General features: G+C 53.9%; 1 protein-coding gene across 5 annotated transcripts in view; it reads right to left on the bottom strand.

Annotated features, from left to right (window-relative positions):
* FBRSL1 (fibrosin like 1) overlaps positions 1-26,959 on the bottom strand; it is a 77,235-nt gene that overhangs the window by 12,013 nt on the left and 38,263 nt on the right. For 2 of the 5 annotated variants that reach the window (XM_084764320.1, XM_084764322.1), the window contains exons 5-10: positions 15,581-15,610; positions 4,316-4,361; positions 2,478-2,796; positions 2,161-2,381; positions 1,345-1,562; positions 672-722 (exon numbers count right to left, since the gene is read on the bottom strand). In XM_084764320.1, coding sequence (XP_084620446.1) covers positions 672-722; positions 1,345-1,562; positions 2,161-2,381; positions 2,478-2,796; positions 4,316-4,361; positions 15,581-15,610 — 885 coding nt within the window. Of the gene's footprint in view, positions 1-671; positions 723-1,344; positions 1,563-1,637; positions 1,784-2,160; positions 2,382-2,477; positions 2,797-4,315; positions 4,362-15,580; positions 15,611-26,959 lie in introns of all 5 variants that reach the window. The other 3 variants (XM_084764318.1, XM_084764319.1, XM_084764321.1) reach the window with 3 other exon arrangements.

Here is a 26,959-nt window from a genome sequence, read left to right as displayed (position 1 = left end):
AGTCAAAAGCATTTGCCAGGGCAGGAAGCCAGGCTTATGACATCCCTGGGGAGAATGGATTGTCTCACTGTGAGAGGCACCCTACACACCAGGGACAAGACAGTACTTAGGCAAGGGAGCAAGCCCGAGTCCTCAGCCCTGGAGACTTGGGGAGCAGCTGCACGCGCCCTGGGTGGGCTTAAGTGAGATGGGGCCCACACTGTTTGGAGGAAGAGACCATGGACCTCTCCTTCTCAGCTCCTGGCTCCTCTGCTCCTTCCCTCTCGGGAAAGGCGATGGGTGCGGATGACAGGTCAGTTGGTCAATTGCACTGTTGAGTAGGAGGCTTCCTGCCTGCAAACAGGCCCCGACCAGCTGGGACCTCTTATACGAAGGCCAGTTAGGAGCTGGAGCTACTTAGTAGCCTCCACCAATGCCCTAGACCCACCACCTGGCAGCCGCCTCCCTGACGGAAGCAGCTGGACCTTGGGCTGAAAAGCACCCTGAGGAGACCCCAAGGGGCCAGGGTGCGCAGGCAGGGTGGGCAGCCCGGGGCTTTTGGGCCCCACCTGGTAGAGGGGCCTTGAGCACTGCTTCTACCTCCCTCAGCATCCAGAAGGACACACGGACAAATCCGTAGCTTCCCCACACCCCGAGCAGGCAGTAATCTGGGCTTGAGCACAGCGACTCACGTTGGAATGTCGGAAGTAGGGGCTGTCCAGCTTGGGTGAGAACTTGTCAAACTACAAGGGAAGAAAGCAAAGGTGAAGACTTCCCATACAGGCCTACTGCCCTCCATTGGCCCAGAACCCACCCACCCACGGCTGGGTTGGGCAGTGACCAGGATGGCTACTGCTCTCTGAAGCAGGTGTCAGCTGGCTCCTGGCCCTGTGGGGCCCAGGCTCCTGGTTCAGAGGTTCGTGTGTACCCAGCTGAGGCTCTAGGAAGGTGAGCAGGCATGAAGCCTTGGGGGGAGGTAAGGTGGGAAAGCTACCAACACCCAGGCTGCTGACAAAGAGAAAATGCTGCCCACCACGAGGTGGAAATGGACAAAGGGACACACAAAAGGACCGCAATGGCTTGGTCCTTGCAACCTAGTCTTGTTTAAGCTCAAGACCTGGTGTCAGGCCTAAGACCCAGCACTGGTGCAGCCAGCGCAGGCCCAGGCTCTGGCAGGGGAGAACAGACTATAGGCCGGGGCCCACAGTCCAGTACCCAGCGGGCGGGGTCTACATGCACACTGGAAGGAGACGCCAGAGCCACTGCTCAAGGCTTATGCGCATGGGGGTGAGCGAATGTCTGCGTGTACAGCTGCCTGCCCCACCCAGCCCGCCCCGCCAGCGGCCAGCGCCCGGGCCTACGCACCGGCAAGGGTGCGGTGGGCGGCATGAGCGGCGTCGGGGGCAGCCCTGTGAAGGGGGCGAATGTGTGTTGGTGCTGGTGCGTGTGCTGGTGTGTGTGCTGGTGCGTGTGCTGGTGGAACTCGGCCCGCAGCAGAGCCCCCGGGCCCAGGGAGGCGCCAGGCCGCTCAGCGTTCTGCACCAGAAACCGCGTGTTCAGCTCTTGCCTGAGCAGTTCGTGATCTACAAAAGAAAAAGAGAGAGAGACGGAGAGGCACGTCGGCCATGGGCTCCCAGCGGGGCGAGGCGGATAGTCACCTGGCACTCCCGGGGTCGGCAGGCCAAGCCGTGGTGGCCCAGGGGTGGAGGTAAGAGAGGAGCCTGTGACCAAGTACCAATCAGAATCCCCGAATGAGGCTGGCAATACATGATTGGCTGGTTGAATGAGAGCAACAGGCTGGCATCTAGAGGCAAGGAGAGAAGTCCGTGAGCCCTGCCCAGCGCCTGGCCCGCAGCCTCGCGCTCTTGGGTCAGGGCTTGGATACTGGCCCCAGGCAGAGTTCTAGTTAGTTCCCCGTTGATGGCTGGCTGACTCTGCTCGGAAATCCTTCAGAGATGAAAACTGAGTGAAGGTTCCAGCTGGAGACAAGAGGAGGGACTTGTGCCCGACTCGGGGGTCTTCTGGAGGTTGGGAGCAGCAAAGGTGAAGGAGGGGCCTGAGCAGGGCTGTTACACAACCGCCAGGGAAATGTCCAGCCCCGGAACCGCGCTGGATCGTCACCTCTTCCTCCTGCCCCAGGGCCCCGTAAAGGTTGCGTGCACCCTTGGGTGTAACACCTACCGGCAGGGTGTCCTGGGACGACCAGGCTGCTGGCAGGCAATGCCGGGGGCGGGGGCAGTGTTGGGGGGGCAGCGAACATTGCCGCGGCGTGGTGCTGGTGCTGCGCCTGGGACCTGAGCGCCAGGTGTGAGGTAGACAGGTGGGGGCCAGGGCCGTGTGGTGACAGGGTCACGTGCTTTGCTAGGCCCAGAGGGGTGCCGCTGACCGTGCTGCTGCTCCTGCTGAAGGACACTGGGCTCAGTGGCACCTCCCTTAGCCCTGAGGTGGGCAGGAAGCCATAGCCCTACCCCCAAGACGTGGCCTCACCCACTGCCCACCTGAGGCTGTGCAGGTGCAGGCTGTTGGGCACCACCTGGCCAGGGCCAGGGCCCACAAAGGAGCCCAAGGACAGAGGCACGTGTGTCGAGAGTGAGCCACGATGCTGCGGGCTGAGCTGTGGCTGCGGGGTATGGAGAGGTACGATCGAGGCTTCCCTCTTCACCAGGGGGCTGGCCGGAGCTCCTGGCAGAGGTCCTGAGGGTGCAGGTGCTGTGGCAGGCAGGAAAGACTCGGTGCTGAGCTCACTGCTGCGCTCCAGGCCTGACACCTTGGGCACTGTCCCCGCCTTGGCCTCGGACTTCTCACCTCTCCCAGAGCCTGAAGAGAAAAGGGCAGGTGCGTTGTTGGAGCTGGCCCTATGTGCCCACCCACCACTTTGCCTCCAAGCAGAATGTCCTCACACCCCGCCATTGCTCTTGGCACAGTCCTGTCACACAGGCGAGCTCAGCTCAGCTGTGTGCCAGCCTCCTCCCTGGTGCACCGCCCACGTCCTCTTCCTAACTCCAGAATTCTAGTCCTCAAAGTAAGGCTAGGGTATAAGGCTGCTATAACCCCACTTTTGAGGTTGCAGTGAGGTTCCCCACCCCCTTCCTTATTTTTATTTTATGTGAGTGTTCTGGCTGGATGCACACCTGTGTACCACTGGCCTGCCTGTGCCTGCAGAAGCCACAAGAGGGCATCGGGTCACCTGGAAATCGAGTTCAGATGGTTGGGAGCCACAAGTGCATAGTGACAATCTAACCCAGGGACTCTGGAAAAGCAGTCAGTGCTCTTAACCGGCTCTCTAGACCCTTTTTTCGTTTATTTATTTTAGTTTTCAAATTATGTGTTTTCAAGCTGTCTTTGTGAGTACAAGCTTCAGGAAAGAGGCCTTGGACCCCAGGAGTTTGTGATTTGCCTGACATGGGTGTTGGAACCTGAGCTCCAGTCCTGATAGCGCAGTGTAATTTCTTAACCACTGAGCCAATTCTCCAGCCCCGCCCCCCTCTTCAGACAGGGCCTCTCTGTGTAGACCATGTTGGCCTCAACACTCAAGAGATCTCTTCCTACCTCTGCCTCCCGAGTGCTAGGGTTAAAGCCATGCAAAACTGTGTCCAGCTCCTTTATTACTGTTTAAAATATTTTTTTCTTCATGTCGTATGCACATGCCATGGTACACATGTGGACTCAGAGGACTGACTCGTTGAAGTCAGTTTTCTTCCTCTAACATGTGGATTCTGGGTATCAAATTCAAGTCCATTCAAGACAGGCTTGGCAGTGTGCACACTTGGCAGCACCTTAGCCACTGAGCCATCCCACTACCCCTGGCTTTCAATGTTAAGAGATGAGCCTTGAACACGCTTGACACGTGCTCTGCTGCTAAGCTATCTCTCTAGCCCTCTCTGACTTTTTATTTCAGACAGGGTAGCTTTGAAGTCACCCAGGATGGTCTTGAGTTCACCCTGCAGACCACAGTGGCCTCAAATTTTAATCCTCCAACCCCAGCCTCCAAAGTAGCTGGGAAGACAGGCCTGTGCCACCAGGCCCAGCTCTCATGACCCCATTTGGTAGACAAGAACCGGGTTCTACGAGGACATGCCCAGGGGTTGACACTTGCCCAGCCTTTACTTGCTCCCTCGGCTGCAACACACTGACATGTATTCACACAGGCACACGGGCACGCCCTGACGCCCGCCTCTTTCTGATGCTGGCAGTGACCAAGCTGCCCCTGCACTAAGACTGCGTCCTTTCTTGACCACTGTCCCTGCTGGTGAGATAGACAGACCCTCCCAAGGCTCCTACTTCCCTGGACTCGATACAACCCGAGACCCAGGAGCTGGGCTGGGGATGCACTCACCTTTGTCAGGTGCCAGGGCAAAGAGCTTCTCAGAGCCCACAGATGCCTGAGGAGAGAGAAGAGGCTAACAGGCTGTCGCTGAGAGCGACTGTCACCCACCACCCAGCAGAACACATTTACAATGCTCTCTCTACCTAGAGCAGCTCTGTGCTCCGGCCCTGCTGGGTCTCGGCCACAGGCTGAAGGCTGACCCCGCCCAACACAGGGCACAGTGTCGATGCCTGGAGAGTCAGAGAGGGAAGAAGCACCTAGTCAGGGGTGTGCCACCTTTGACACTGGCTTTGCACTGTCGTCTACACCTGCTGCGCTGCACGCAACGCCATCCTGGGATACATTCAGCTGTAAGCCAGTTGGTCCTACTATGCACCAGGCGGGAGCTGTGCTGTTCACATGTGTAGAACAGCACCGCTCTCAACACCTGGGACAAGTCAGGGCTCCTGTGGTCCAGGCTTCTGAACACTCTGAGGGGATCGGCTGGTCTCTCTTTTGCACTTCTCCTATAGAAACATTTGTGTGGTTTGGACTGAGCAGGCATTCGCAGCTTGCACGTAATTAGCATGGGAATGCGGCCATGGAAAGTGAACAGAGGGGCCCACACTCTGAAGGGCTTTGCAGCTTGAAAACTCTGGGTAAAAGTGACCCTGGATAGATCCTCTCAGACCCCTTCCTGAATATGGACTGACTATGTCCTGAAAGTCACACTGAAACTCTCAATGTGATGGTACTGGCACGTGGTCTGTGGTCACCATGTGTGACCCGCTGGTGAATGGGATCAGTGTGTATGACGGATACCCTGGAGGACCCCCTGACACACCACCACAACAGGACACAGAGTGTGCCCTCTGTGAACCAGGAAGCACCACACAGATACCAGATTCTCCTGTGCCCTCCTGACCTTAGACTTCCAGACAGAGTGGTGGTTCCCCCACAACCAAACACAGAACCATTTCATCGCTAAAATGAGGCCTTAGGTTTGAAGGTTCCACTGGAAACCCCAGGCTGGCCTCTGCCTCTGCCTGTTCTGCACACAAATGCGGTCATGTTGCTTGCGGTTTGTGAAGACCACTGTGTCCACCTACTGTAGTGTGCCTCTTGCATGGACCTCAAAGACACTGCTCCAAAAAGGGAACAGTTATGAGGTGCCATGCATTGGCCTCAGACGTGTGCGCAGGGTGCCTATACGTGTACACTACACATGTGTTTTGTGCGTATAGGCATTGAACAGGTATGTGCGCACATCTGGATGTCTGCCCATGCTTTTGGGTTCTGTACTGTAGAGGCAGAAGGCTGAGCACGTGAGTAGGTATATGGATAGTCACATTAGTGCACAATAGCTGTGCATGTATGTGATTATGTCAGCAAGGCCTCAGGAAGTTCTGGAGGACATGTGTCCACTAAGCGCTGGTGGGGGTTGGTGCGTCTAGGACCATGGACTTGGCTCTATTTTATGATTTCTACAAAGAAGGTTCAGTTATTACTGAACGCAATGAAAAGGCCTCTGCAGGGGGCGGGAAGACAGGCTTGCCCCTAGAGAACTCATGGGGGGCCGGGCGTGGTGGCGGACGCCTTCAATCCCAGCACTCGAGAGGCAGAAGCAGGTGGGTTTCTATGAGTTCAAGGTCAGCCTGGTCTACAGAGCGAGTTCCAGGACAGCCAGGGCTACACAGAAACCCTGTTCTAAAACCGCACCCCCCCCCAAAAAAAAATAAAAGAAAGAAAAAAGAGAATGTATGGTAAAGACAGCTCAGAAGAGTGGAATTGAGGTTAAACATACAAACTGCCAACCTCATCTGAGGAGGCCATACATGTAGGACACTTAATTCAACACAGCACAGTGTAGCTCTGTCTACAACTTCCCCCGCTCAGTCCAACAGGCGGTGTCAGGAAGCAAGGGCTGCAGAGCCCTTCCTGTCCACACATCTTTATGGCCCAAGGGTTGGGGTGGAGTTGGGTAGAGATGGGTGTTTAGGATGCCAGGCCCAACTGACCGTGTGGTGAGTGCACCCCACTGTCTACCCACTGGCAAAGGGGTGGACATGACATCCAGTCCAGCCTGCCTCAGCCAGAAAGAACTGTGGACACTGCAGTATGATGAGCCTCAACTGGCAAAGGTTACCAGCTGCAGGATGCCATCTGCACATTCAGGGAAGTGAAAGGCAGCCAGAGGGTGTTGTCATTACAGATGTGGAGGCAGATGAGGCGTTGGAGCTGGGCAGGCCTGAGGGCCGAGAACTCAAGCTCGTCTCTGGGGGGCGCCCAACTGTGGGAGAGCAGAGAGCTGGATCGCTGTTTCCTATGTCAAAATATGACAGTACGAAGCCACTGTGGGTGTGAAATAGGGCTTTCCTACCCACACCTCTAGGGCTCATGCCATGGAAGAGGCAACAGATTCAAGCTGCTGACATGTCTTTCCTGTGGCCGAGGCTCTGGCAAGGGCCGGACGGTAAGCCCCCTGGGCTGCTGCGAGCACAGGAGTGCTTCAACAGGAATACATTTCTTTTTCTGACTGGCAAACTTAAGAAAAAAACCGGGAACACTGGAGTTGGGGAGAGATGGCTCAGTGGTTAAGAGCACTGCGTGTTCTTCCAGAAGCCCAGAGTTCAATTCCCAGCACCCACACGATGGCTCACAATAATCTGTAATTCCAGTTGTACATACTATGCAGGCAAAACACCCATATACATATTAATTAATTAGTTAATTATAGGGTTTCATTTTGTAGTTCTGGCTGGCCTGGAGTTCACTACATAGAACGTGCAACTCACAGAGACATATATCCACCTGCCTCTGTCTCCTGAGATTAAAGGTGTGCACCACCACACCAAGCTTCTTTCCTCGTTAAAAAAGAATGCCCTAGAATAGTAGAGGGCAGAACCCACAGGGGGCTGGACAGAGAGGAAGTGAGCAGGGAGGCAGCGCCCTGCCCGTGGGCCACTCTGACCACACAGCGTGGCGCTCTCCGATCTTCCATGGTGGAGTACTTACTACACGTGGGTGACGGTAGTGCTCTGGAGCACAAAGACTGTGCAATCCTGATCTTGGACTTCCAATCTCAACAGCGGGCCGTGAACTTCTGCAGTCTATAAACCTCTGTGCTACGACTGTCACACACATGGTATGTAAGCAGTGGCATTCCCAGGTCCCAGGTGGAGGGGTCCTGCCAAGGGTGGGTAAGAAGAGAGGCTACAACCCAACCTATATCTCCAGGTGTGGCACGTGCCGGGTTTCAGTCCCTGGAGGTGGAGCTGAGTCGCTTTGGACACAAGTCAGGTCACTGCCCAGGCCTGATCTTTTCAACTAATGCCAGCGAGGCCCAGGATCTCATAAATCAGCTAAATGCGCCTCTGCCCGGTCAGCCCTTTTGCCCCACGCTGTACTTTGTAGCTGGGACTTACTTCCCTGACCCTGGCCCCTTCTGCTCTTTTTACAACTCCCACCTCAAGCTAGTTTGGGAGAAGAGAGGGCAGGACAAGCCAAAGCTCCTAAAGGTCAGGCCTGGTGTCCTTCCTAAGCCTGCTGCTGGAGTGTTGGGTGGAGTGACCACTGTAGGGTCTGCCCTACATGGGGCTCAGAACACCAGGACCAGTGAGTCAGTGAGTGGACAGGGCCTCATGGGGTCAGAGTCAGCTGGTACTCACCACTGCAGACAGAACACCCTATCCGAGCTAAAGCAGGCCACCTGGTCATCAGCTTCTATACTCAAGGACCACTTGCACTAAGTTAGTTTTTTAGAAAGTTCATTACAACAAGCCAAATCAGAACACATGGCACCCAGATGAGAGAATTTTAGGCTCACCCCAGACCAGAGCCCAAACTTCTCTCTGGCTGTGGTGGAATTCTGTAGGCCTCCTAGGCCTCTCCCAAACCATTCTTTTGCACACAGGCTGCCATGGTCCCCACTAATCTCTCTTGGCATCTCTTGAGGCCCCTGTGGAGTCCTGTCTAACTACCTATAGCCTCCTAGGCAGCAGCCCTGGGAACCCCAAGTGCTGGGGCCCTGCTAAATAACCAGCCCCACAAGGTGCCAGAAGATGGCACTTGGCCTCCCTCTGAGGGGGCTGCCCTGGGTTTTTCACTACCAGCACCACTTAAAGACTCTCTGGGCGCCACCCAACCCTTACCACAACATCTGCAAGCCCATCTTGGGCCTCTGCTCCACATGCAGCCTCCAGGTGAGCTTGGGGCCCAGGCGACCACCAGCACACTAGAAAGGAAAAACTCTGACCTCCCAGGCAGAGGAATGAAAGGAGCCATCAAGACCAAGCTCTGCAAGCCCACATCCAACCCGCAAGGCGATGTCCACAGGACAAGGTGTAAGACTTTGTTCCTGACTTTGTTCCTTGGCACAAATAGCAAGCAGCAAGTGAAAGGACCTGACGTGTGTGTGTGTGTGTGTGTGTGTGTGTGTGTGTGTGTGTGTCCTGCTCTGCCTGCCTCTATGTTAAGACCCTAATGAGTCCTTAAGGAATGATTTGTCCCAGAGAAGCCCTAGCTCCTTGGTGCTCTATCTGCTACGGGTCCCAGCAGGGAACTGCTCACTCCAAGGGTGGGTTCACACCCACTCCCCAGGCTCCAGGAAGCAGTGCCCCAGGAGAGCAGGGGTGGTCCATGCCAGGGCAGTGGCTGCCACAGCCACAGGCAAATCTGCTCAGGGAGACCGTGGGCTCTGCAGGGTTTTCGGACACGTGGCCAGGCTGGTTATTATCACCCATTCAGGAAAGCTCTGACCCAGAAGATCCCAGTTTCCAGGACCTCTGGGGCAACCAGCGCTGTAATGGCACAAGTTTGAGCTGCCTTCCTAGGCAAACACGGAGATGTTCCTTCTTTCAGCCCTTTTCTACCAAACTTCAGAGCTGACTAGCTAACCCAGGACGGGTGGGTATCTCACAGGGGCTGCTAAACCCGCGTTAATAACTTCCTGGATATTATTTACAGAGATGTGACTCAGGCGCACAGTCCTCCAATCTTGGTGTGGAGCCAGAGTGCAAAAGAAACAATAAGGTCACTTCAAACCAAGATGCATGTGGGAAATCCCCAGGTTGCAGGCTTATGGGTCCACGCAAAAGGCAAGTCTGGCAGGAAGATACTAAGTAATCCTCGGAGGGGCTTCACTCTGGCCCGGGGCTAGGGTCACCGCGTGCTTTGTTTGAGACTATTTGACCCTAGGGGCAGCCCTCAGATCAGACAAGAAGCGCAGGCTCAGCCGCACCCCGCCCCAGACAAAGAACTCAACTCCAGGCAGGTGAACCAGGCACCACGCACCCGGTGGCGGTCCGCGCACGGGGGCGCAGACAAAGGCGCGCGGCCCCACCGCGCCCAGCCTGCCTGCGCCGCGTGCCCGACGGGCCCAGGACCCTCGCCAGATAACACCCTACCGCTTGCCACCACGTGCGCCCCGGGTGCAGCTGCGGGAACACCCGGACTCTGGGCGACCTGCTCCAGCGGAGGATGCCTGAGCGGGGATCCTCCTCTTGCCCTTCCCTCCAAGGGGCTAGTGCTCCCCCACCCGCGACACCTGAAATTCCGCTTTGCTCCTTGGAGCCCACAACGCGCACTGACCTCACGGGCACCCAGATCCTACGTGCTTCCCTGCGTTCGCCGACGGTCTCAGCCCTAGGCGCTGCGCGAACGCGGGTGGCAGAGAAATTCCCGCGGGCCTGCCATCCAGGTAGCCCCTTTCTGCGTGCCCTCCCTGCTCAGCGGAAACCCGGCCGGGGCGCACGGGGCGCACAAGCCCCCGCGCCTTCTCTGAGCGCTGCAGGCGCTCTGGGCACGAGCGGCCAGGCGCCGTCGGGCGGGCGGGGTGGCGGTGGCGCGGGCAGGCGGGGCGCTGTGTGGGCGGGGCACGGGCAGGCCCAACTAATCCAGCCCGGAGGCGCGGATCTGCCTGGGCTGGGCAGCTGGCTTCGTCCAGGCAGTCTGATCCGTCCTGGTAACCCAGGCTCAGCGCCAGCTACCACAAAAAGACCAGATGCACGTGGGGTCCACTCCACGATCATCACCAAAACAAGTTACAGACAACTGCCACTCCGCTTACACCAGAGAGAAACAGAGTCAGAAAGAAGCGAGGCCACTGGCAAACCCAGGAGACCCAATAGCAAATGTGCCACCCAACCCTGTTTTTTCTCCTGTGAATCCAAACGATTGCCAGGCTAGAAAGGGCTGTGCCGCCAGGGCCACCCCGTGCGCCCTTTACAGAAGACTGGAGACGCAAAGCATCTGTTTGTGTGTTTTGTTTTGTTGTTGTGAGGCCAGGGGAGCTGACCTGAGTCCGTAAAGAAGCTGAGTGTGCAAAGCCTGCCAAACAGACCTTAGCACAACCATAAGCCCTTCAAACCCAGTATGCATGCAGGTGGGAAACAGAGCAATTCCATGCACTGGCCCTTGAAATTCAGGAACCTATGCTGGGTGTGGTAGCATGCCTTTAATCCCAGAGGCAGGTGGATCTCTCTGAGTTCCAGGCCAGCCTGGTCTACAAAGAGTCCAGGACAGCCCGGGCTATACACAGAGAAACCCTGTAATTCAGGGACCCACAACGCTTGGGGTAGAAGAAGGGTTCCCCACTTGAGATTTGGGATGGGAACAATGACTTTGTGGGAACTCAGTCATTGCTCCACAGTCTGCATAAGAGGCAGAACGGGCTGGACCAGCATCTACCTTTTCAAATGAATACACACAAATGCAGCACCGGGAAACCCAGTGCTAACTGGAGACGACGTGTGAGAAGTGCCAGCCTCAGACAGCATCACCAGCCCTTTTATTACATTTGAATTATTTACCAAATCAAGATCCTCTCCTTACAACGGAAAAAACAAAGAAAAAAAAAATAAAAGCAAGATCACCACCAAATCCTGCTATTCCTTCCCATAAAACAAAAACCACTGTGCCAGGTACCTAACAGCCAGTCATGGGGCCGCAGGCTCACAAGCATCCATCGCCAACAAGATGAGACAGTGAGGAGACTGGCTGCCTTTTCAAACAGCTGGATTTTGGCAGAGCCAGACACCAACACCGTCAAGAGTCTGGCTCCAGGGTCCATGGATCAGCAGGCCAAGTTCCTCCAGGGAACGGGGGAGGGGGAGATACATGTGTACCGTGCTGGTCTCACCTCTTTTGGATGCCTGGCCCAGACCCCATCCCCCACCCCACACCCCCACGACCTACTTCTGGGTCTTCACTGTGTACTGAGTGGCTCGTTTGGCTGGCTGGCCTTTTAGACTCTGGGCCGTAGCTGGCCCTCCAGTGCCCAGGGGAGACCAGTGCTGGACTGCCTCGTCCACCCGACCCCTAGTGTAGTCTCAAACTTCCAAGCCATGAGAGTTGCTGCGTCTTGGTTTTCAAGTGCGTTTGTAGCGGGGTGGTCTGTGTGATACGCACGTAGTCTAAAGCGGTTTACTGTCCTGGTGCTGTCCACAGAAAAGAGCCAGACAGAAAGGCCCAGAGGTACGACAGTGATACACTCATCCCTTAGGTGGGGACCGGGGAGGAAAAGACCATTTATGGCCATAACTTGCGGCCCAGGAGCCAATGGAATGGGAGAACATAGGCCAGCAAACGAGTAACTGAGGGCCCCCCTTCTGGGGGCCTTGTCTACTCATACGTCCAAACTACAGAGACGTTGGCCTGTCGCAATCACGACTGTCCTTTCCTGTCAATCCTGAGGCTGCCTTGGGCAGAAAAGCCTGGCAGAGAGACTAATCCAACCACAGACTTAAAACTCAGAGCCAGGAGGCGGCACCTGAGCCCCGTCCCGAGCCTCCCACACTCTTCTAGAAGTAAAATTAAACTTTCAGAACCTGGAGCAGGGCGGTCTAATTTTGTTTAGGAAGGAAAGTAGCTATGCTATGAGAGGTGTAATGAGGTTAGAAATTGAGAAGGAAGTGGAGTGGGGATAGATTACCGTGGGAAATAAAGGCAGCCGCCAGAGAGAACACTGATATCAAATATCTGGCTTCCAAAACAATATCGATAGTCCATTGGGCTTAATGGTGGTACTGAGGACCATTTACCCAAAACCATAGATCAGCAGCTCACATTATAACGTCATCCGTCATCATTCTGTGTCTCTAGGGGAAGATGTTGTCCCTCACTGAGGGTTCCAGTGGAGGCTGGCAGTACCTGGGGTCCTTTTGGCAACTGGGCCTCCCTGAGGGCCTAGCCCTGTGCTAGGATCACATACCAATGGAGAGCTTCTCCCTTTTGGCTGTTAGTCTGAGGCCAAGGGCAAAAACCTTCGAGGTATGGCTACATAACAGTGGCGCCCTCCAGTAAAGGCACAGGCAAGTGTGGTGGTCTTGGGATCTGGAGAGCTGTTGGTTCTGCCCTGTAGACATGACATGAACATCTGAGCCAACTGAACAGGACATCAGGGTGTCAAGTGCCAAAACGTACACTCATTTAACGAGTGACCCTGACGCCACTCAGCACTGGTGGCCTGCAGGCCATGCTTTGAGAATTACCGTAACAGAAACAGTCAGGACTTGTGTCATTAGAGGATGGTCAGAGACACAGAGGAGCAGCCACATCTCAGAGATGCCCTGAAGCTGCCAGGAGCTGGGGAAGGCAGGGGCGAGCTTGGGGCCTGCAGCACCTTGACTGGGTTGGGCTGCTGGGTTCCTGTATGGGGAGAGTCCATCAGCTGTTGACTTATGGGCTCAGTATGGGGCCAGTGTTTAGACCAGTGGCTGCGAAGATTAAAGTACAAGTTCCAGGATCCGCTGTGAATCTGAGCTGTCAAAGGCCAATCTCCCTACCAAGTCCCTTGCTGTGTTGAAAAGGCAGGGACATCGTCACCTCAGAAACAGGGCAGTGATTTGGTCATTACTTGCTCCTCAGTAGAAACCTGGCCTGGGGAAAGCTCTGCCCAAGACAGAAACAGAATCCAGTCATCTGTAGCCCAGCATCATGAAGAGGAAAGGCCTGCACTCTCTGGTATACAGCCCCCAAACTCAGGACCCCAGCATCCACGAGGCCAGCATCTTTGTTGTGGCACGAGCTGAGAGTTATGGGACATGATCCAGTTACCACACAAAGCTCATCAGGGATGGCAGCCTCAGGAGTGACAAGAAATGACAATCACAATTGCTACAGGGTAATGACTATCTTCTGTAGAGGGCACCAAGACAGCAAATCTGTGGAGCCATCACACAGAGATCCCAGATGCTCATAGGAAGGGCGGCCTTGAGTTAACATGGCAGGTGTGTGGCCTGTCTCAAAGACCCATTGCCCCCTAAACAAACCCCCAGAGCAGCAGGTCACTCACTCTGCTGGTTGCTCTGTGTCCATTGTATATGCCAATTCAGACTCCACTAAGACCAGTGTCACAGTGACAAACCAGAGACACTGTAGAGTGAGACAGATGCTACCCTGGCTTTGCTTGAGACCCTGGCTCCTTCCTTTTGTTTGGGAGGGAGGGTGACAGACTCTGTGCTCGCCTATGCTCCCTGGCTGCTAACTCTCTATAAGGTCCCACTCAGACCCCCCAGTGTGGGCTTCTCTGAAGACCCTGCAGTACTGTTCTGGGATCCCACTCCACGGGCCTAGGAATAGCCCTGGGCCACAACAGTGGTTAGCAGACCAGTTGTCCTTAGGGTCAGCTCTGCCTGCTGAGAGTACTTAAGGAAACCTGGCACCTGCCCTCAGGTGGGTAACGGAGTTGCTTTCTCTAGAAGATGAGGGAGCTTGACACCCCTATCATGTCCCTTTTGGCCCATATGCTCTGAGAAGCCCTGGGCTACAGAGAGAACTTCTTCCTAAAGTTGGCTTTATATTAGAGGTGGTAACACAGAACTTGCAGGCTCAGCACTTTTCCAGGCATCTGTTTGAATGTTATATCTGTATATGGCTTCTGTCTTTGAAGGAAGCAGCAGCTCCACACAGTGGGGGCACAACCCCATCTTTCCTACACCCTGAGCCCGAGTGGCTCCTTCCGGATGTTCTGATCTCCCAAGCCCTCCCCCGCCACACACACACACGTGCACACACATACAGACACACACACACACACATACACACACACACACATACATACACATACACACACACACATACAGACACACACACATACAGACACACACATACACACACACACAGACACACACACACACACACACACGTTCTATTCAAGGATCCTGTAAAAAGACGCTGCACTGCAGAGGGGACATGGTAGAGGCTAAAGAGGGACCTGAAAGCACACGGCACAGGCATGTAGCCAACCGAGCAAGCACACCCTGACCCTGGGGCCAGTTGAGCTGAGCCTGCCCAAGCCCACTCTGCCAGGAGGCCAGACATGGCTCCATGGAGTCCTGCACTGCAGATTCTGCCCCCAAAAAAGTCCGCAACCAGACCCAAACACCCTTTAGTGCACCCTGACGGCCCACGCATACAAAACCCTTTCCACAAAACCTTGCCTCGACAGCTGGGTATGGTGGCACATGCTTCCTTTAATCCCAGCACTCTGAGAGGCAGAGGCAAGCAGATTACCTGTGAGGACAGCCTAGTCTACAAAGCGAGTCAAAGTCAACCCAGGCCACACAGATAAACCTTTTGTCAACAAACAAACAAACACCAAAAACTTGCCTCAAACCAAGTCCAAGTCTGACTTCTGTCCCTCTCCCATGCTCAGTGTCTGCGACACACTTTCCCCCTGTGTCTCCTCCTCTACATCTGGGATTGCCATAGCCAACCCCAGCTCCCGGCACCTCAGACCTCTTGGTTGGGACTTTATTTGCTCAGAGGCCAAGGCCAGTAAGCACAAGACAGGACCCTGTACCTGGTTGCCCAGCCCATTTGGTCAGTGTGACCTCTGCTAAGTTCCCTCCCTCCTGTCCTTAGATTCCTTGACCAAGGCTGATAAAGTGCTCCGTGGAGGGCCCTGTGAGGTTGTGGTAGTGACAAGTGACTCCAGTACTGAGCACTGAGCAGCACAAAGCCCGGGACGTAATGCGGACTTTTTGTGTTGGACAGTGGGAGCCAACAGTGACTAACAGCTCCCACCCCACCTCCCAGAGATGCCTGCAGCTGTTCAGCAAGCCCTGCCACCCTCCTTGAGGCCAGCCAGTGCCTAGGGTGCTTTCCATCAGGGCTTCAACAATGGCTGCACTCCCACGGTGGGCACACCCAGCCAGGGAGAGGCTCCCTGCAGGGCCTGTCTAACGGAGCTCCCAGACACTGGCTCCTCCTAGCTTCCCTGGCCTGCCCTGCTTCAGTGGGTTGGTAGATCATCCCAGGTCAGTCCACAAGTCAGGGAGGGGAAGCCAGGCTCACCTTGTCATCCACGCCACTCTCACTGTCGCACTGTGGGTCAGAGAGAGAGAGAGAGAAAGAGAGAGAGAGAGAAGTAAGTCAGTGCCTTTCACACCACCAGGGTACAGTAGGGTGGACATTCCTAGCCACATCTCAGCCGGGAGGGACAGTGGGAAGGAACAGGGACAGGTGGAAGGCATAACAAGGCTGGCTTGCCTCGGTATAGACAGGCTCCAATCCCCTAGGACCAGGCAGACCCTGTAGCTCCTAAATGACCTGTGATGTTGGGAAATGTGCAGGGAGCTTTATCTAGCCCAGATGAAATCAACTATCCCAGGAACCTCTGTGGGCCCAGCCCGTCTTGTGAGGAGGGCCCAGGTTGAAGGAGGCCCCACCACATAAGAGCCAGGCAGTAGCCATGACAGCTCTTCTTCCACAGCCAGATGAGACAGGGTACAAAGAAGACGGTGAGGACTGGCTGTGAACCAGCACACAGTGACACAGCTACCCAGCCCAGAGCCCATGTTCCTTCTCCTGGTCTGAAACCAGGAATTTAGCTGGAAATGCCAGCATCCCATCCCGCGGCTCTGGCCTCTCTCCCTGGAACTTTCAGGGCCTCAATCCACGCCTCTCTTGGTGGGAGAGTGTAGCAAAGAGCATCGGCCTTCAGTTTGGACTTGCCTGGGATGCTCAGGGTACAACTCAGTGAATTCAGATGACCCATTTGTGAGTACAGCTGGTTAACTCAAGAAAACAAATCTTTGTTTCCCTTGTTCAGGAAGCAGATTTGAAAAGGCACACTGCTAGGGAACAATGCAGTTTCCTCTAAAATAAAAAGGGGGAAAAAACTTGCAACTGCAATTATGATACGTTCACATCAAATAAATTATATTACTGAAAATAAATCTCCAAGACACATGAGATGGAGACTGGGCTACAGTCAGGCATGTGTGGTGCTGGGTTATAAGTTGTATTCAACATGATTAATACACATCATCAAATTATATTGCCTCCCACTGACCCAATTGAAGGCCATAATGTCTTCAATGACAAGTTCAGAGGTAGATAAAATGTGTTCACCAGCCACTCATTACAGCACACGCTCTCTTCTAGCTCAGGGACAACAGACCAGGCAACTGGGATGGGCATGTGGGGGTTTTCAGGGGCTGCAAGTCCACACCTGCAAGTCATGGACCCCTTTATCCAGTCTCATAGTGTGGGTCATGGCCTGGGTGGGTGGGAACCAAGACTGCCATGGGTAAGATCACTTCTTAGAGCAGTGGCCCTCAAACGTCCTAACCCTTTCACCCCTTAATACAGCTCCTCATGTGGTGGTGACCCCCAGCCATAAAACTATTTCACTGTTATGTCATAAACTATAATTTTTCAGCCGGGAGTGGTGGCGCACGCCTTTAATCCCAGCACTCGGGAGGCAGAGGCAGGAGGATCGCTGTGAGTTCGAGGCCAGCCTGGTCTACAAAGTGAATACAGGACAGCCAAGGATACACAGAAAAACCCTGTCTCAAAAAACTAAAACCAAAACAAAACAAACAAAAACCACCAACAACTAATTTTTCTACTGTTATGAATCGTTAACATAAATATCTGAAATTCAGAATGTGACTCCCAAAAGGATAGTGAGCCACAGGTTGAGAACTGCTCTCTAAGAGGAGGGAAGACATAAGCAGCTCTTCAGAGATGCCCTCCCAAGACCCCCTGCTGATACACACAGCTTGAGACCCTTCAAAGCCTTGGCACCCCCTCCCACTGTGAGGCAGGCAAGATCTGGTGAGATGGCAGATGGCAGGGCCTCTGTGTCATGAAGGGGGGATGACAAACCGCGCTCATGGGACCCCTTCAAGGGAAGTGGGTGAGGAGACCATGGAGGTGAGCGGAGCCTGAATACACCAGGACACTAGTGACAGCCGTGCAAGTGGCACGAGTAAGTCCTCAGCCTTTTGCCAGCTCACTGGGACCGATGTGTGCAGGTAGAGTGAAAGTGGTGGCTTGAAGGCTGGGGGACATGTGGGGATTGAAAGTCATTCTCTCTGACCTTGCTGCCTGGGCTGCCAGGATCCATGGTCAGGCGTCTTACCATCAAACCTTGTCAAACTGTCAGTGCGCAGGGTCATACCTCGGTGTGGCATGTCTGTCACAGAGGCAGCCTGGGGACAGCTGGATCACCTGACAGCCCTACCCTCTGCTCCTTCTCAGCCCCAGAGCCCCCCTCCACCGTATCGTACGGCCAGGAGAGCCATTCACAGACTTAGACTGGCCACAGACTCGCTCATGGCTTTTAAGTCTGAAGCTAGACCACCAGGGCCGAACAGCGGCACCCGAGGAAGGGCAGCTTATGGCGTCCAGCACCAAGTGAGAGGACCCACCAGCAGGCACAGGAGAGCCCTCCCAGACTGCATAGACGTCAGCATCAGCAATATGTAGACGGCACCATAAACAGAGTCATGAGATCAAGCACTGCTGATTAGCATTTAACAGCAATGGAATTAGAATTACTCAGGGCAAGGTGGGCAAAAGAGACACAGCATCAGGGTCTCTCTGTGTAGCCTTGGCTGTCCTGGATTCACTCTGTAGACCAGGCTGGCCTCGAACTCACAGCGATCCACCTGTCTCTGCCTCCCAAGTGCTGGGATTCCAGCTGTGCGCCACCGTGCCCGGCTATATCCATCTTTTAAAAGTGGCCTGAGCAATGTTCAGGGCCCCTGGAGGGCCAGGCCCTGAGGTTGGCATGGGCAGGCCTCTAGTGTAAGGAGAAAGGATGTCTACACCCGGGGCCCAATACATGGGCTCAAAAAATACCTGTTACCAGCTACACTGTGCCCCAGTTACCTCTCTGCGCCTCAGTTTGTGCTGCTAGTTACACAGGGTAATAGCAACACCATCCCCATCAGTGTCACTCTCCCACCTCCATCGGATGGTCAGTCGTGTGAACCTGACAGGGTTTGGAATCACCTAGAAGACAGAGTCCAAGCATGTCTCTATTTCCAGACAGTCTCCACCAAGCTGCTAAGCCTCACCCTCTACACGGGTGGTACCGCCCTATTGTCTGGGGTCCCCAAAAGCAAAAACTGAGCTAAACACTAGCGTTCCTCTCTCTACTACTTCTTCTTCTTCTTCTTCTTCTTCTTCTTCTTCTTCTTCTTCTTCTTCTTCTTCTTCTTCTTCTTCTTCTTCTTCCAGGGATTCTCTGTGTAACCTTGGCTGTCCTGGACTCGCTCTGTAGTCCAGGCTGGCCTCGAACTCACAGCGATCCTCCTGCCTCTGCCTCCCAAGTGCTGGGATTAAAGGTGTGCGCCACCATGCTCGGCTCATTCTTTTCTTTTTTTAAAGATATATTTATTTGTTGTGTATACAGTGCTCTGACTGCATGTACACCTGCAGGACAGAAGAGGGCATCAGACTGGATTGTAGATGGTTGTGAGCCACCATGTGGTTGCTGGGAATTGAACTCAGGACCTCTGGAAGAGCAGTCAGTGTTCTTAACCTCTGAGCCATCTCTCTAGCCCCGTTTGTTTATTTTTCAAGACAAGGTTTCTCTTGTGTAGCCTTGCCTGACCTGGACTTGCTCTGTAGACCAGGCTGGACTCGAACTCACAGAGATCTGCCTGCCTCTGCCCCCTCAGGTGCTGGGATTACAGCTGTGCACCGCTGTACCCAGCTAGGAGAAGCCTTCTTAAGGAGGAGACAGTGAAGCCAGAAAATTACTTGCCATACAAATATATGTTTGAGCTAAAGCCAAGCATGGGGGCTGGAGAGATGGCTCAGAGGTTAAGAGCACTGGCTGCTTTTCCAAAGGTCCTGAGTTCAAATCCCAGCAACCACGTGGTGCCTCACAACCATCTATAATGAGGTCTGGTGCTCTCTTCTGACCTGCAGGTGTATGTGCAGGCTGAACATTGTATGCATAATAAATACATTTTAAAAAAGCCAAGCATGGTGGCCTGTGCTTACAATCAGCACTGGGGATGTGGAGGAGGCAGCCTGATCAATGAGTCTTGGGGGCCTAATGTGAGACCTTATGCCAAAGAACAAGGCAGCCAGGTATGGTGTTACACACCTTTAACCCCAGCACTCAGGAAGAAGCAGGAAGATCTCTGTGAGTTTCAGGCCAGCCTGGTGTGTGTAGCAAGTTCTACAACAGCCAGAGCTACATAGACAAAAAAGCAAAACACAAAAAATAAACAAATGAAAACCCCAAACCAAAAAAATCCAAGGTAGATAGCTCCTGAGATGCAATAGCCAAAGTTGAACTCTGACCTCTATATATGTGGACATATACATATACAAAGCATGTTTGTGCATTCTCTCTCTCCCTCTCTCCTTCTCTCTCTCCCTCTCTCCCTCCCCCCCCCTCTCTCACACACACACACACACACACACACACACACACACACACAGAGGAATCTTTTCCAGCCATGGTGGCACACGCCTTTAACCCCAGCACTCTGGAGGTGGAGGCAGGTGGATCTCTGTGAGTTCAAGGTCAGCCTGATGTATAGACTGAGAGACCCTGAATGAGAGAGAGAGAGAGAGAGAGAGAGAGAGAGAGAGAGAGAGAGAGAGAGAGAAACCTCCTACTGTGCTCTAGGACAATAGGAAAGGTGCTGCGTACACACTCTCCCTTCCAAAATTCTCACCTGTGAAAAGGCAAACTTAGCAAAAAGGAGAAGCCCAAGCTAAGAATGTCCCTCAAGAGTTTCCTTATTAAAAGACAAACTATCTACTAGGAAATGTTTTTTGTCAGAAGCCAATACAGCTGAGCTGGTAAAAGAATACTGCAGAACTGTCCACACTGGTGCTAGTTTTACAAGGATGCAATGTGGAGTCGGGAGGCTTTCACGGAAACTCTAGAAAACTGCTGACAGCAGTGTGTGGCAGGAGAGATTCCCTATGGACACCACAAAGGAGAGCCCAGGATGTTGTAGATGCCAGGCCTATGGGACATCCACGAAGGAAAGCAGCAGGCATAGGGTAGAACTGACTTAGAAGGGAGGCTGTGTGCTGCAGGCAGAAGCAGAGAGGAAGCAGACGGAGAAGGGGCTGGACACTGGGAATTTGACCATGCTCTAGTGGTGACTATATAGACAACACAGAAATAGACACCTTTCTTTCTTTCTTTCTTTCTTTCTTTCTTTTTTTTTGGGGGGGGGGAGAGGTTACTGGGGAGAGGGGTGGGGCTAGGAAGTGAGCATGACATGAGATTTCCAAATAATCAATAAAAGTATTACGGTTTAAAAAAAAAAAAAAGGTCTCAGCTGGGCGCAGTAGTGCACACCTGTAAGCTCAGCACTCGTGAAGCAGAGGCAGGTGATCTCTGTGAATTCGAGGCCAGCCTGGTCTACAAAGCGAGACCAGAACAGCCAAGGCTACACAGAGGAACCCTGTCTTGAAAAACCAATTTTTAAAAAAGGGTCTCTCAGCTGGCTGTGGTGGTGCACACCTGTAATCCCGGCACACAAGGAGGCAGAGGCAGGTGGATCGCTGTGAGTTCGAGGCTGGCCTGGTCTACAGAGTGAGTCTAGGACAGCCAAGGCTACACAGAGAAACCCTGTCTCAAAAAACCAAAAGGAAAAAAGAAAAGATAAGGAAAAAAAAAGGGGGGGGGGCGTGTGTGGGTGTGTCTCTCTAAATATAGCCATGGCTGTCCTGGAACTCACTATGTTGACCACACTGGCCTGAGATTCAGAGGTTTGTGTGGCTTTGTCTTGACCTCAAAGTCACAGAGACCCATCTGCCTTTGACCCCTAAGTGCTGGGATTGAAGTGTGCACCACCACACACGTCAAACAATCCCTTCTTTAAACTGCATGTGCGAGGGGTCCTGTCACAGCAACTATAAAGCAACCAGCATTGCTACCTGCTCCACTCCTTCCTGTCACTTAGTCACCTTGGCAGCCGCCAGTCAACACAGACCTCTCTCCTTAACAGCTCCCCCCTCACCCAGGGTTCCTACACTCTTTCTAGAAACCTGGTCAGCTGCCTGCTGGGGTGGGAACTACTTGTCACTCCTACAAAGACACAAGTCAGCATGGTTGTTAAGACAGGAACAGCACTGTCCTTTCTTCTCTGTGTGAACGTTAATTACAGCTTACAGCTGTATTCAGAGCTGTACCACTGTCTCCCACCACTCAAACAAAGGCATGAAAATTCATGAGGAGAACCTTTCAGCCACAGCTACTCCCAGTGATAACCCACAGCCAAGCATGTATAGTGAGGAGCAGGGACTGAGAGGAACAGGAGGCAGGCCCCCACAGATTCCCACTGGTCATCAAGGCCACGGCAGGGTTGCAGGAGCCTCAGGCGGTGCCAAATGTAGTCTGGGTTTCTCCCCGTTACCCTGTGCAGCTGCTGTAAGATATTACCCCAGGGCTGTTTGGGACGAGGAGGCCTGGCCCTCCTGATCAGCAGAAAGATGCTCCCAATGGCATCGCCACATGCAGGGGCCCAAGGAGATGCAAACTGAACAGGGTAAAGGAGCCGTCAGAAGATGCAGGGTTAATGGCCATGGTATGCACAAGGAAGTCTCAGGCTATTCTGTTGAGCCCGGCCCAAGAATGGGGTGGGGTCTCAGCTACAGGGATGCTGGGTACCCAAGATGCCACTGGGCTGTGCACAGGTGGCATAACAGCAGAGAGATGCTCCACTGGCAGCTGCTGTCCATGCATATGACAACTTTATGGCGGGCGTGAGCCCTTGGGTGCGTGCACGTGCATTTTAGCATGCCCGCCATGTGTCTGAGTGTCCTGCAGTATATGCTCAAGCCAGACCTCACGCAATTCTTGCACCCGGCCTCTCTCCTCAACTCCTCCCTGGATCCTGTGAGGGTGGTCAAGTGCCGTGCCACTGACTGGGCTCGGGTGCCTTTGCCCCGGGCCTCCAGCACTTGGACTCCAGCTTTCCCACAGGCTTGGTGGGAACTGCCAGACAGGAGCCCAGGAGAGGCGCTGCCCACCTCCATGCATGTCCTAATTAGCATCGCAGCTAAAATAAGGAGCCACAAGCCAATGTGAAGTGTCCCTGTGGGAGGGACCAAGGGTGGGTAGTAAAGAGGTCACATGCTGAGCTCAACACCAGAAAGTTCTGATGACCAGACTGGGATTACTACAGAGTCATGTTGATGAGGTCATTGTCCACTGTTATGCTCGCCTCTGAGAGTAAGTCAGAGATCTCCCTCCCGTCCCAGTGCCCCTATGGCTGCCTGGTATCCTTAGGGACCAGGCACCCTACAACTGGCTCCATAAACTTCTTCCCCACTTGGATCTTGGAGCTGATGAGCCTTTGATGACAGGAGTCCAGACTGGGTGCTAGGATGTAAGGTAGGAATTGTGGCCACACATCTGCTCACTTGTCCATTTCAGAGAACTGGAGGCTTAGAGCTCTGGGAAGGACAGCAGGGGCTGGGAGCTTAGCTTAGGGCTCAGAACCAGGTCCTAGCTTCTAACTAGTAGAATATATATAGGGCTGGTGACAGTTAGTTGAGGGTGAAGCCAGGCAAGGCAATTCAAGCACTGCTATCCAGCTCCCACACGCTAAAGCCCAGACGGCGGCCAATCAGAGCAGGAGGTGCCAGGGACAACGTCCCTGCCCAATATGACACCCCTGTCCTCCAGACTATAGACATCACCTCTTACACCTCAATACAGTGGCTTCAAAGACCTTGTAAAGCACACAACAGACTCAACTTCAGAGGGAAGGTCAGGGCATAGGAGACTGAGCATGTGGTGTGGAAGGAGGGGGCAGAGACAAGGATGGAGGAAGCCCTGGGGGGCCTCACAGAGAGATGGCTGGGAAAGGTGAGGGTGACAGGTGACCAAGGCTGAGGATATGATGGAGCCACAGGTAACAGAGCTGAGGATCAGGGTGGCTCTGCTGGATCCAGGCTGATGTGCCTGGTGTACTTTGAGGTGGACCAACAGGCCTTACAGAACAGATGTGGACATGTGAGGGACATGGACACAGTGGGGCCCAGCAGCTGCAGATGGCGGGGGAGCTATATACAAATCTGTATATCTATACACAGTCAACTTCTGAGACGGGGTTGGCTGGGGCAGGACTGGATGGACCGGGCCACAGAACTAGGCCATCAGGACTTCTGTCCCAGGTGAGAATACAGCCTACCCAGCCCCATTTTACCCTCCTTCCCTGGCTGGGTTTCTGGCAGGCACTGGTACAAGCCAGATGGGGGCTACATGCCTCATTCAGGTGCTATCACTTCTGGTCACTAAAGGGGAAACTGAGGCGGTGGGGGGGGGTTGGGCCAATCCCCAGGCACAACTAGGGATGGCCGAGTCCTAGATTTAATTTGGACCTTCTGCTTAATCAACCCTCTGCCTGAGGCTGTCAAGATCATACCTGATGTAGTATTTGGTAGGCCTGAAAACTCTATTTCTGTCTACTCAGCTAATTCACTTTTTTAAATGTCCTGGCTTTAAAACCAAACAAAGCACTAATTACACAATTAACAGCCAGTTAAGTTAAAGCAGCCTAAAAACCCGTATGGGTGGGGCTGGAGAGATGGCTCACTGGTTAAGAGGACTGGCGGTCTTCCAGGGAACCAGGGTTCAATTCCCAGCACCCACATGGCAGCTCACAGCTGTCTGTAACTCCTGTTCCATGGTTTCTGACTCCCTCACACACGCAGGCAAAACACCAATGCACATAAAATATAAACAAACAAACAAACAAATAACCAACTGTATGGGCAAACCGACTGTGGGACTACTTGACCATCCACACAGCTATGATCTCTGAGTGCATACCCCAAGCTCCCGCTGGTCTCCTCTGCGGCCTGAGCCTTCAGTACAGGATGGCTATGGGGACAATGGCCACCCACACTGGCATCCTGCCTCCTGCCAAACCTTAAGGTGCCTGTTCAGGAGCTTTGACATAGCATATATCCGGGAGGGACAGCCTGGGAAGAGGACTGTCCAACTCAGCCTAGAAAGGGCCGGGTAGCCCCCTTCCTCATCCCCACCCCCTTCTCTAGCCCTGCAGGATGCTCTTCCTAGCTCTGTACAAGATCTGGGGGCAGTCCTAGGAAGGGCACCTACCCAGCACCTCACATCATTCTGGGATGCTGCAAGACTTTTCGCAGAGCTAAAAACCTGTTTAGGCCCACTTTATGCTTGACCTAACCCTACTGTGAAAAGCGTTACTAGTTTTCTCAGGTTGTGTTTACACAACAGCAAGGAAAACCTAGATAAGTGTTTCCCCTATATTTTCTGTGGGGTCACCACCCAGGAAAGTGCAGAAGCACATCACAGACACTCCTCATCTGCCCACTCTACAGGACCCTATGTCTGGGACACATGCTGGTCTGCCTGGCGTTCACCGCACAAGGGATTCTGTGTGGTTTTGCTTGGAGCATCCTTCCAGTTTTCCATTCATTTTTCAGGGGTACACTCTCATTTGAACCGTTATTGATTTCGTGATCTTTATGTTCCCAACCTACAGTAAAATATATTCCATGCTGTGACGTGTCGTTTAGTTCTACCCCAGCCCACAGACCTGGACAACCCTCCATGTCCCAGCTGCCCACCCCAGCCTGCTGGGAGCCTACCAGGACACTTCCTGGTTCCTACAGGCCTCTGTGACTGTAGCTACAGTCAGTCACAGGTACAGTCACAGGCACACACTTGAAAGAGTACAGGCAGCTCCTGGAACACCCCCTCCCCAATGCTCTCTGTATAAGTTACCCTGGGGGTCCCCACAACCAGCTTGGGCACAGGGGCCCTCCAACTGCTCACTTTGTGTCATGCTCTAATGTATTCTGTGTTCCACTTCCCTTGCCCATACTATCCCTCCCTCAGATGCCCCCACAGCTGGGCCTGTCGGGTGTCTGTGGCCCACAGGACAGGAACTACCAGCGGTAGCTATGCCTGGGCCTGGTGCTATCACCCGTCCCCACACGGCCCTGGTAAAGCCCTGGTCCAGACAGCTGCTCCGGGTCCTTCCCTGATCTTCACCATTTCTTCTACACAAGCTGGCGTGTTCCTCACTACTCTTATTAGCTCCCCTCCCAGCAGTCCAAGCTGGCCTAGGATAATTAACAGGCTTGTGTCAGGGGATGAATAAAAGATGGCCAGGCCCAGCATGCAGCTGACCTTTCTTAGAGTCCACTGTATTAATATGTTCTCATGTGTCAGACTCAGAGTGCTAACTACCTCATGAATTATTTATCAACAAACTCTTAAGCAGAGCTCCTGTTAACATTAATCCCTAACCTTGGTGTCACAGCAGCCTGGCTTGTTCTCGATAATTGAATTTTGGCTTTGACAGACACTATGCTCTGGCCTGGCAAGGTCACCCTCCAGAGCATCACCCAATGCTACCCCAGTTTTCCTCCTGGCGGCCAGCTGTGGCCTCTGAGACAGAGGGACCTTCTCCAGCTTCCGGTCCTGAACAGGTTGCTGGGAGGTGTGAAAAGGTTGGGCAAGAAATCCAGGGACCAGGCTGTCCTGAGAGGCCTGGCTCAGGGCTGTAGTAGGGTACAACTGAACATGTGGAACTGGCCACCTGGCATGACAGGAAGACATTGGTAACCCCAGGAGGGACAAGGGAAGAGTGGGGGCATCTCCTGTTGACCCACTGACCTATCTGTGAGGATCTTCAGCTGTGCTGGGTCAGCCTTCAAGACTGCCCAAACAGGACCTGACAGGCTTCTGGGCTAAGGAAGGGTGTGGCAGCCATGTGTTCCACCATGCACACATGGTGCACTGTGCTGGCTGAAGGTCCCATGCCCGATGTGCCAAAGCATCCTCACCCTGCAGCTTTGCCGTCCAACACAGAAAGCTGGGCAGAGAGAGAAGTGGAGCATCTAACCCAAGAGTTGCTTCGCTTTCATGGCACAGCCCACTGGCTCAGGCACGTAAGTTAGCTGGGAGTCATCTCAGAGCTAGAGACACGGAAGGAACTGACCCCAGGAAGGCAGCAGGCAGGGCAGAGGCGAAGGAGCCCGGGAAGCCCCGGGGGAAATGGGCCCTCTGGAACTAGGTCTATCCCAGAGCCTAGGGCAGCATGACTAGCGCCCCCTGGGCCTGGGCTGAGTTAGCTACAACTGGCTCCAGACTCCAGCATCCTGGAGCTAGCTGACTCCCTACAGGGCAGACCCTGAGAAAGCTGGAGGTGCCTGGGAGGACCCTGCCCACAGCCAGGTAAGCAGACACAGTCACGATGGCCTCCGGTCCAGACTGGCCACCAGCTTATGTCCCATTCACTACCACCTGAGGGTAGAAGTTATCTGACGGCTGAACTACATAAATCACGAGACAGAAAGAGTGGCAGCGCCTTGGGGTAGTTGCTGCAGTCATGCCCTGTCTCTAGGGGTAAAATGGGGACAAGAAAGGACCATGCCACTGTCCCTGTCCCGATACGGCCCTCAAGG

Source organism: Acomys minous (assembly GCF_964271855.1).
Source record: "Acomys minous genome assembly, chromosome: 16".
Lineage (NCBI taxonomy): Eukaryota > Metazoa > Chordata > Mammalia > Rodentia > Muridae > Acomys > Acomys minous.
This window is presented reverse-complemented; position numbering and strand designations above follow the sequence as displayed.